The sequence below is a fragment of the Miscanthus floridulus genome, chromosome 16 (genome assembly GCF_019320115.1).
Source record: "Miscanthus floridulus cultivar M001 chromosome 16, ASM1932011v1, whole genome shotgun sequence".
NCBI classification, from domain to species: domain Eukaryota; kingdom Viridiplantae; phylum Streptophyta; class Magnoliopsida; order Poales; family Poaceae; genus Miscanthus; species Miscanthus floridulus.
In genome coordinates, this window is record NC_089595.1 from 83,194 (window position 1) to 94,787 (window position 11,594).

General features: G+C 46.3%; 1 protein-coding gene across 1 annotated transcript; it reads right to left on the minus strand.

The window, feature by feature from the left end:
- Positions 1-6,049: 6,049 nt before the first annotated feature.
- On the minus strand, positions 6,050-9,313 carry LOC136512935 (large ribosomal subunit protein eL13z-like). Its single transcript, XM_066506939.1, has 5 exons — positions 9,152-9,313; positions 8,627-8,760; positions 7,883-8,016; positions 7,303-7,461; positions 6,050-6,482 (listed from the first exon to the last, which is right to left on the minus strand). Exons 2-5 carry the CDS (start codon positions 8,733-8,735, stop codon positions 6,258-6,260), a joined length of 627 nt encoding a protein of 208 aa, XP_066363036.1. The 5' UTR covers positions 8,736-8,760; positions 9,152-9,313; the 3' UTR covers positions 6,050-6,257.
- Between the last annotated feature and the right edge of the window lie 2,281 nt (positions 9,314-11,594).

Here is an 11,594-nt window from a genome sequence, read left to right on the forward strand (position 1 = left end):
GAGGTGTAGTCGCGCTCTTGATCGCGCGGATGAATCAATGTTGACGGTCATTAGCTCCTCCAATTCGGGTACCCTAATATTGGTCCCCGACACTTAGGTTGTATAGCTCCTTAGCATTAGTAGGGTTATGCTTAGGACCATACTCAGATAGGTGATACCTCATAGCCCTGTAAGGAGGCAAGAACCTAGGTCTACAAGCATAACCAGCATCCACTAGATAGAATTTCCCTACAAGGAGAGTGATGGATTGGTGTACAAGACGTAATTTTATAGTTTAAGATGAAATAGGCAGCTATGGGTAATGATGTTACCTTTAGGAACACTCAGCCCCCCATCCCTCTCTATAGCATCAGCTAGAACCAAAGCATCATGAGCAGACCCCTCCCACCTAGCCAGAACATATGTGAACTTGAGATCAAAATCAACAGCTGCCATTACATTTTGTGTACAGCTGCCTTTCCTACCCCAGAAGGGCCCATGCATGTGCCTAGGCACCCTTGCCAACACATGGGTGCCATTAATGGCACCAATACAGTCCTGAGATGAAGGATTAAACATAAGTATGGAAATACAGACCTAAACCCAAGATAATGGAACCAAGGTAGCCAACAGTTACCTAGAAAAAAGGGTTCCACCTGTGACTACATAGGATTTTGACATGTGTTGAACCAGATGGTGGTTTGATCATCTCAGCCCTTAGTTCCCCAATAGCATATAGAACCTGGTGGAAGTGCCTGCTAACTATCTCTATAGATCTCCTAAAGCTCTGATGGATAAATCTAAACCTCTGATTATGCCCAACCATATGGAGAAACATGGCAACTTGTTCCTCAACTGAAGAATTAATTGTGTCCAGAACTAAACCCCTCTGCCTAAACAAGTTGTAGAGTAAAAAAAGGTGCTCTACTCATCCCAAGCATGGCTATACACTCAACATCAGTTGAGTTGTAAATGAGAGAAAGATTCTTCTCCATGCGCTCATCTGCTTCTAACCTAGGGCCATAAGAAATGGGCTCATCCTCCCCCCTGTGCCTTTTCAGTTTGGATGAAACAAGGGCAACCATGACAACTACCATGGCAGTAGCTTGAAAAGCCATGGCACATCTTTGCGGCTGCAAATCCATCTACATGCATGTATGAAATATTGAATTCAAGTTAAAGCTGCCTTGCTGGCCTCTAAATGCATCACATTGCAGACATCAAACTGAACTAATGGACAGGGCTTCATGGCCTCGGCTGCAATGTGTAGAGCACAGCCACCCAGAGACTCCACCTCAACATCATCGACCAAATAAACCCTACAAAATCAGATCCTAAGCTCAAACCATGCTAAACAGTAAACCCTAGCTCATATATCTTATCATAATCAAATAATAGCATGGAAATATCATGAATTGGGACCAAGAACTCACAAATCAACCCAATAAACCATCAACAGTGGGATCCCAATCTCAGACCATGTCAAATAGTAAACCCTAGCAAACCCTAGATCATATGTATCATCATAGTGCATCAAAACATGGAAACATCATGGATTGGGACAAAGAAATCATATATTTGCCATAGAAACAACGCTATGAGCACTTTGAACATTGAAATCGGGTCAAGTGTAAATACTTCACAACGCTATGAGCACTTTGACCGCCGAAATTGGGTCAAGTGTAACCAACATTCAAAGATTTCACCTTGCTTTAGGGACGGAGAGGAAGCAGCCACGAAACAAGCCGGCGGCTTGGGGAGGAGGAAGCAGATCCGGAGAGGAAGAAGGCGAACGCTTGGGGAAGACGAAGCAGCGTCCACCACAGGCCCGCGTCCAGGCAAACAAACACCTAGCAACTAGCAGCACCACTCCTCTCAAGGAAGAAGAAGAAGAAGACGAGCAGCAGCACCCATGCACCGATGAGACGGAGGAGGAGGAGCCAACGCGAGCCACGCGAGGCCCGTTGATGACCTTGCCGCCACCACGCACCGTCGGACGAGGGAGGAGGATGCAACCGCACCGAGGACAGTGGATAGCATGAGGGATTGAGGAGCGGAGAAGAGGAGTGAGCGGCACCCCTCAATATAAAGGGAGGCGAAAACCCTAGCGGCGGGGAGGAGGGGGAAATTTCCGCGTCGTGCGTGAGACGGGGAGCGCCAGCCCGCCAACAGCCAAAAGGGAGCGCGAGAGGCTGAATCGAGCCGAGCCCGGGAGAAACGAGGGGGGGGGCGTTCCTCGGGGGCCTGGCTCCTAGCTGCTTTAAGCAGCGTGTGGGCCAGGCCCTAGAGGCGTCTAGGCAAACAAACAAGGCCCCCTGCACAGGCAAACAAATAAGGGTTGGCTATAACCAACCACGAGTGTTGATACTAAATCCGGTGAACACACTACCAAGGAGCTAGAATGCTTGGTAGAGGTGACCGAAACTAGCCTAGTCTGACTTTTTTTTAAAGCAGCCTAGTCTGACTTTTAGGTTGGTCATCGATAGTGTGTTGGCACATGAACACTACACGTGGTGCCTCTAGCGATGAGCGTGACATTCAAAATACGTCGTCGGAGGAGACTTATCGGGAGTGCGACACACAAGACATGTCGATGAGGTCTCTTAAAACCTGAAACCCCACACGTCCAGAAAAAGACCCTGTCAGGATACGCGGTGGCTATGGGCTACCCTAGCCTGATGCGATCGCTCTAGAGCTTCGTCGTTGTTGAACTAATGACCATCAGCAACAACGGAGAACGAGGAAGAGTAGTAGATAGGAAAAGTAGGATAAATTGTGTAGTAGATTGTTTTTTAATTGATTGAATAGATGGATCTCTCAATCGGTCATAATCCTCTCATAAATAAAAGAGATAGTCTTATTTCAATAAAAAAGTTATTCCACATGCAATTTATAAACTTTTTACGAGATATGATGAGTTGTTTTCAAAGAAAAAACATGACTTGAATTCGGACTGCCAAAACCTGACTCAGGCCGGTTTCGAAACGGAGTTTGGGCTAGCTTTTATTGACCGACATGGAGACCCTAATGTCAATTTGGTGGAAATTGATCTAAATTTGATCTTTTTGTTTCCACATGATTTTGTAATCCATGTTTAACTCGTCTGATCATATTTTCGACTCTTAACAACTAGTATCACTTTTCATTCCCTCCCGTGATCAGATAATGTTACATCTTCTAACCAAACACCATCTCCACCAGGCTCCCTGCTGCCGGTTGTGGCTTTTGACAGAATCAAGATGATTTTGTACGCGCGTGTACTGAGGTCATTACTTTGGATCAATATCCAATTGTCACCTTGCTTTCAACTACCTTGGCGGAAAAGGGCTACTTTGGTCAACATCCAACTCGATCTCACGTTAGGACTGTAATGGTGTAGAATTTGTTAGGATTGACTGATTGTAGTTTCTATCTTTTTCGCTACAATTTGCCTAAGATTCGGGGATACCGTGCATTCGGGCTTCAACAACATCCAACGTTCACAAATTGATCTCTCACAGTGACAGAGTTCACGCGGTGTGGTCTGGGTCTCTGCAGCAAAACATGACGTTGATGCTGCCGTGCATGGTCCTCCCTTCCACGCGGAACCGCGTCAGAAGTGCCATGAATTAAGCTCTGAAATTGCAGAGGAATAGCAGTAGTGAACAAGAACCGAGCCGCGTGCGCCGTCTCAGGTTTCCGCGTACGGATACGTCATACGTACAATCATCGTGGCATAATTCGTGTTTGAGCACTGATACTTTAACTAGAGTACTATATAGACGATTTTTTAAGATGTTACTTCTCTTCAAGAGACGACTCAGTTAAGAAACAACTCAAGAGATGTCTCCAAGAGGCTCACCAACTGGACTGCTTCTGGAAACATATCTTCAGAGGCAGATGATGTCACAGGCTGACTAAAATAAATAGACTATTTTTAGAGGGAATTATTTTTAGAATAGCGCCATTACCGAAAATGAATTCCAGAAAAATACAAGCACACGGACAAATTTCACCACGAGAAATCTTTCCACGCTCAATTTGCAAATGGTGCCAGTAATTAGACGTTTTTCCCCGAATACGCAAAAGATTTATGTATCATGGTAAAGAAGAAGAGTTTGAATCATACAAACAACGTGCGTCTATCGAGCGTCGAAGGAGGTCGACCTAAAACAGCCGTGTTGTACCATCCTACCAAAAGAACTCACTTTTTCAATATTATATAAATGAAAACAACCAATACCGACTGCAGCGGTGCAACCTAGGAGGCGGCCTTACGTCTTTTCAGCTGCCTGGACGAACCTTTTTCCGCCATCTGAGAAGAGCGCGTCCAATGCTTTGATATTGGACACAGTCAGGTTGCCGTCGAAGATCCTGTCGTTGTCCTTCAGTTACGACGAGGATGGGCGCTGATGGACCCTTGTGTTAGCTGAGATGGTGGTCTGCGCCACCCAAGGTGACGACCTGAGCGGCTGAGCCTAACCGTGCTCAGGCAGGAGTGGAGCGAAGTCTGTTGCCATCTGGGCGGGAATACCGAGGCGGTCACCGGCCGTCGTCCAACAGCGATGCTCGCCAGTAAGTAGACGTTGCGATAGCAACATAGCCAGTATCAGTGAACTCACATTTTGGGCTCTCCAAGGTTTATGTGACTGTGATGTGTGTTTTGGAGATAGAACAATCAACAAGACAACAATGGACGTGTGAAAATACCGATGTTGCTTAGATACCATTGATGAAGTAGTTACAGGCTTTTGCATTATGCGCATCACAACCCAAGCTAAGACGAGCCACAAAACATACCAAATCTATCGTTTGCTTCGTCCTAAACCAATTCGCCGCCACCAGCGCCACTCTTCTTCTTCTCGCCGAGGCCACCGTCTTCCCCGTCTCCGGAGGACTCCAAGAGACGGTAGTACCCTTGATCCTCGCAGAGTACCAAGACATAGAAACCGACGAGCACGACGGACGACGCCATGGCCCAGACAACGAGCACCAACGCGGGCGGCATGATCAGTGACACCCGGTAAGCGAACGCGCAGCTCAGTACGGTGGAGAGGACCCACACTGCGACCTGCAGACGCCGCCGTCTCTCGTCACGCTCACGCACGAGGCCAGGAGACGATGACGCCGCCGCCGCCGCCGCCGCCGCCAGCCGCTCGACGCGGCGGGCGCACCAGAAGAGCGCGGCTAGGTCGGCGTACGTGAAAACCACGAACGCCAGGTCGCCCCGTGGCCTGTCGTGCTCGTGCACCTGCCGCCGCGGCGTCAGGACCAGGCTGCACGCGAGGAACAGGCCGAACAGCAGCGCGGGCAGTGCCGGGAGGCAGTCGAGCGCGAGCTCCAGTGGGCTGCCGTCGTTCACCGTCGTGTCGTCGGACTTGTGGCAGGGCGGCGCCGGTCTGGAGGATGGAGTGACGTCACTGCGATCAGCGGCGGCCATGGCAAGGACAGAATCACACTAGCTGATGATCGATCGAGCTCAGAATGCTGCACAAGGAACCTGGTGGTGTTGAGTTGTGTGGCTTCAATTGCGCATGGCCGCAGGTACGATGGATCATGGTATGAGCAATCGGCTTAGGTATATTTATACTACGCGAGCACGCGACGACGCGCCTTCGAGTCGTCGAAGAGATTTCCCAACAATTTAGATTCTTCTGACGCAAACACGGATAGAATGGATAAAGCTTCACACCATCGACTACCTCGTAGACTCCGCAGTCTCCTCTTCTCCACAGAACAAGAGGAAAAGTCCCACAGCTTTCCTTTTGCTAGATGAAACCGCAACATTTTTTTTTTTTGGACAAAAAAAAACCTCAACAGTTGAACACCTTTGTTGGCTAGATCATTTGCGGAGCATGTTTTTGCAGCTGCAGGCAATCATAGATACGTATCATGTTACACCTGCATCTTAAGCTTCAACCCAATTTTCGTGAAACAGTAAATACCATACGTAGTACTCCTAAACATCGCTTTCCCCCGTCCACTACATAGCCAGATTTATTGATGCCACACAAGAAAGATATATGTAAGATATAGGCAATCTTATCAGAGAAGCCTCATGAAATATGAAGCAATTTCAGAAACGCACACATTGGCAAGAATCCTAAGAGCCATTAGATAAGAATAGCTGATGAGTTCGCCACCAAGTACCAGGTATCAAACAGTTGGGCAACAAAACTATAGTCTGGTCTCTATTCCCAGCAACAAAACAGAACTTAGAACAAGCACCTGACGGTAGTATCATCCACTAGCGACTGCATCAGAAAAAACAGGGTATCATCTACTACTGTCTACCTGCTTCACTTCTTCTCATCCTTCTCCGCCTCGGCCGCCTTCTTCTGGCGGGCACCGAGGTGTTTCTTGTTCATCCGCTCAAGGCGGAGCTTGCCGTACGCCGCGAACGACTTCATCTCGTCGGTAACCTTCACAACCTCAACTGAGCGCTTCTCACCACGAGTAATAGGCATGTAGTCACCCTGGACCTGGGTGACGGTGGCAAGCTCCTCCGGAGTAGAGTCACCAGCCTGCATTGAAGGTAGGTGATCAGGGATTAGAGGTCAAAAGCAAACAGGACGTCTTCAAGGGGCAAGGCTAGGGCTGGACAAAATACTCGCGGCTCACCAACTCGCTCGACTCGTGGCCGGCTCAGCTCGGCTGGACTCGGCTCGTTTTAACTTTTTCACGAGTTGAGCTGGAAGTCTAGCTCGCTATTTTAACGAGCCAGCTCGAGAGCTCACGAGCTGAAACGAGCTAAGGCCTATCAGCCCACGACCATGAATCCAGAATATGATGATGCTGACCTAGAAGTGTACACCTATTCTATTGTTATGTAATCCTTATTTTCAGCTGTTTCATATGAATTTTAATTTTATAATTGTTGTGGTACTTAAATGTTTGGATTGTTTTCCAGGGAGATGATGATGATGCTGACATTGAATCTAGTGGACTTTCCTAAGTTTGTGGTGGCAAGCAACTAGTTAGTATGCTGGAACTGCATGATCATGGATGGACCAGCTATGTTGCATGGTTATACTTTTGATGAACCTGATATGTATTAATCATGTATGGTTGCATAATGGTGGACGTCACCTTTTGGAATTAATGTAGCATAAACATTATAAACATGTGTCCTATTTTTTTTTGTAGTAGCTTGCGAGCTAAACGAGCCAGCTCGAGCTCGGTAACGAGCCGAGCCGAGCTGCCCCTCTAGCTCGTAATATTAACGAGCCGAGCCGAGCTGGCTCAGTTAGCCTAACGAGCCAGCTCGAGCTGGACCGAGCCGAGCCGAGCTGGCTCGATATCCAGCCCTAGGCAAGGCATTCAGGAAAATATTTCTACCCATACCTTGACCTTGCGAGCATGCCTTGGGAAGATAACCAGCTTGGCCTTGTACGTCTTAAGCCTCTGGACATTGACCTGCAGTCCCTCAAGAGATTTGTTCTTGCGGCGGTGATCCACAGAAATGCCAATGGTCGGGGCAAGCTTCTTTGGAATGCCAGCAGCCTGCAATCAATAAGATAACTCTAAACATCAACACCAAGGATGTAACACAATACATCGATGAAAAGTGTGGCTGGTCAGAAGGTAACTGGATGAGGATCAACGAAAAACTTATGTCAATCAAGCCACATCTGAAACAAAATGTAAACACCATACTGATACTCAGAATAGGGAAGGAAAAGTCCAAGCTACTTGACTACAAAAACATGCAAACATCAGCAGACTTGCCATCATGCAAAAGAGAACATATCAACCTCAGCTGAGCAGTTGACACAAAAAAATAACAAGTGCCATACAAATTGTATACATACAGCAGCAGATTGTTTGATACCAGAACAACAATGAACACAAACTAGAGCATTCAAGAAAGCAACATGAATCAAGAAAACTCAAATGGAAAGACAATAACAAAGCAATGCATCACCTTCAGCTCCTCAAGGGTAAAGCCTCTCCCAGCCCTTGACTTCATGTTGTACTTGAGAGTCTGGCATTGCACAATGGGGCGAAGAGGACCAGCAGTTGGGCGTGGAAATATCTTCACAGCCTTCTTTTGACGAGCTGCATACAGAACATAGCAGGGTCGAATTAGAAAGTTGTCAATAAGCATGAGAAAGATGAGGGGGAAAATTACACACAAGTAGTCAGTAAAGATGCAACACAATTGCAATTATTAAGTAAAGGGAACTTTTATTTTGATTCCTTCATTGATAGCACAACAGTGGTATAGCAAAGAAACCAGTGTACTGCAAATTAGATGCATGCAGAGGTCAATTAGCATCTTGTGGCATCATGATTGGCACTAGTGTATGCACTAAGTAACAAACTAACGAAGTAACAAGACACAAGGTGAAGGTGTTGTGGTATGAACAAGGAACAGCTAACTGGTGTTACAGTTTTCAGAATGGCAAACTATTCAATCATGGATTTCTTGTGTATCAATAAGGATACCATCAGTATCCTTTTAGCACTAGATGACCAACCAAATACAATCCCAAATGTACGAAATTGCAAGGAAACTAACACTTGCACAGATTATTGTCGACGATATTGAGAGAGTATTGCAATTTGCAGGGCAAGACAAACAAATTATCAGTAGAGAACTAAGTCTTAGAATTCAAGCACACAACATATTGGGATGCTGAAAGAGGGGAGGGAGGGAAGAGCTCACCGATGCGGCGCCTCTGCTTGCGGGCGGGCTGGTTGAACCACGTCTTGACATAGTTCTGCCAGTGCTTCTTAAAGTGCCCGTTGGGGATAACGTTGTTGTGCTTCACCATTTCGCCCTCTTCCTCACCTTCTTACCTGCATGTCAATGCAATAACCACCCACGCCATCAGTGACATGCAATAACCACCCACGCCATCAGATCAGAGGAGCCAGCCAAACAACAAACGAGAACAAGAAGAATCAATGAGCCGCCAAAGCTCCATCCTCGTTATGGCAGCAGGACGATCTCGAGCAGATTGCAACATCAAACGCAGGCATGGTCACTAGACGCACGTAAACACGCCAGGCACACCAATCAAGTGCATCCCATAGCCTACTGCTAACCAATCGATCCAGAAACCGAGGCCTTCGCGCAGCAAGATACGCGCGCGCATCGGCTCGTCACCCATACGAAACGAGCGCCCCATCCACTCGCAGAACGGCGCGGGGAACGGCGGCGCAGGGGGTAGACGGCAAGCGAGCGTACCTGTAGAGGAGACGCAGCGGCAGCGGCAGCGGCGGCGGCGGCGGCGGAAGGAGCAGAGGCTGAGGGGCGTGAGTGGAGGAAGGGGGTTTTGGGCTAGGGTTCCGTGCTTATTGGGGGTCGCGGCCTCGCGGGTGCCGCGAGCCCTAAACTGCACGGCCGCTGAGTAAGGGCGGGCCTAACGGGCCATCCTGCACGGGTGAAGCCCATACACGGTTGGGTGAGATAGCGCAATGAGCCAGTTAGCTGTGGGTTTTTTCTGACAAGGAAAAGATGATATCCCAATGGACCAGTTAGTTCTGGGCTTTCTTCGTATAATAAAGAAACGGCGTGACAAGGATTCGCTCGCACAGGCGAGGACCGTCCAGTGCCGCTCCGTTTCTCGCGCCGCTCCATGTCTCGCGCCGCTTGCCGCGTTGCTCATGTTTCTCGCACCTCTTCTTTCTTTCCCTCACGCATGCACGTGGGACCGCCCGTACCCGCTCTGTTTCCCGCGCACGTGGAGACCGCCTGCGCTCTGCTCCGTATCACGCACGCGGCGACTGCTGGGCAGCTTACCGCACCTGCTTACGAAACACTCGCTGCAACGTACATATAGAAACTGATGAAATATTTGAAATATACGCGTGCAACATATGTATATATCCACCGCAACATATGCAGCATTCAGATAAAATACTTACAATATACATCTAAAGTAGTTAAAACATTTTAAATAGACATTTGCAACATACGTGTATAGCCATTGCAACATATGCAACATCCATATAAAAATATTTGCAATATACCTCTGAAATATTGAAACACTTGAAACATATGTTTGCAACATATATTTTTAGCGCAACATATGGGCGGCTGGCACGACGAACTGGTGTGGCGGAGGTAGCCCTATGTAACAAGTCCGGGCGGGGTAGGCGGCGCAGTGGAGGCGGCCGCGGCAAGCGGATGGAAACAGACGCGGCGTGCAGGGTGCATGCGGGGGAGCGAGCTGCGTGGACGGAAGCCACACGGGCAGAGCGGTCCGTTCGGACGGACGGCGCCCGCTACGTATCATTATCGATAAGGAAAAGGCAAAAAGTTGTTTCTACCTTCGTTCTAGTCGAAATTTCCTCCACAAACTATAAAATCGGGCAAAATACCTCTCTCAAGTCAAAATGCTTCAAATTAACTTCCTGGTCCCATTAAAAGTGATTTTGAAGGTGGTTTGTCATTTTATACTGAAAAAGTTCAAGTAAACACCTAAATAAGGTTGTAAACTATAAAAAAATATCTCTAAGCCTATAAAAGTCTTAAGAAATATCCTTAGAGAAGATTAAGATATGATAAATCGAAATAAAATATTTAAAGACCATAAAAATATATCTAGAAGCTTCCATAAAATAGATTCATCTAAAAAAATGAGAAAACCTATCCAAAAATTTGAAAATTTCCAAGACAGTCTAATCAATGCCTAAACACATTTTTTTAAAAAAATCCACAACTAAAAAGCAAGATGCAACCGGTATGAATGTCATTAACAGTTAATGTATGTTGCATTTATGTTGGTTGCATCTCTTGTTTTTATTGTGAAAAGTTTTAGAGACACGTTTAGACACTAATTAGAATGTTTTGAGTTTTTTGTTTCTAAGTATTTTTTCCAGTTTTCTAAAGCTAAATCTAATTTATAGAAGCTTTTAGATATATTTTCAAGATTTGTAAATGTTTTTATTTGGATTTCTCACTATCCCAATCTATCTTTAGCATATTTCTCCGAAATCTATATCATTTTCAAATTGCTCTCTTAGTTGTGTTGTTTCCCTAGTCCAGTTCCCACGAAAAAAAACTAAGCCTGTGCTCCTAATAAAAATGTGGTAAACATTATGTTGCGTGTTGACACTTGAATATCGGTCCCATAGTTAAAGCGCTACAATGCTTGGAATGCAAAATGGACCGGAAAACATAGTGGATAACAAATACGCTTTTATGGTGAAAAAGTAGCGAGGTTTACCAGCAAACAAGTAAATAATAATTGTCATGCTTTTGTAACGAAGAACGGTTAGTTTTTGGAGCAGAGGAGCCATCTAAACTTCCACTCTGGAGGGACTTTGTTAGGGTGAGGATGTCAGCGGATTGTTCTGGGTCGACTAGCAAGACTTGGACGTCATCCTTGGTCATCAAATCGAGATACAAAGAGCACCATGAATGTTAAAAGATATTAGGACAAAAGAAAGTTAAAATATATTGGTTTTTTTTTTGTAGTCGGTCGTGATCTGCTTATAGTTATAAAGAATATGTGGTCTTATCCTGCAAGAGTCAAAATTCCAACTCAATCTCGGACTGGGCCATCAGAACCGGGTTAGTCATTTTCTATGGTATGAAATTTTACCGATAGCGTAATTTCTTCATCTAAACACCAATTTGGAAGTTCTATATATGTTTTTTTCGATCATCTTGACGAGAGAAACAC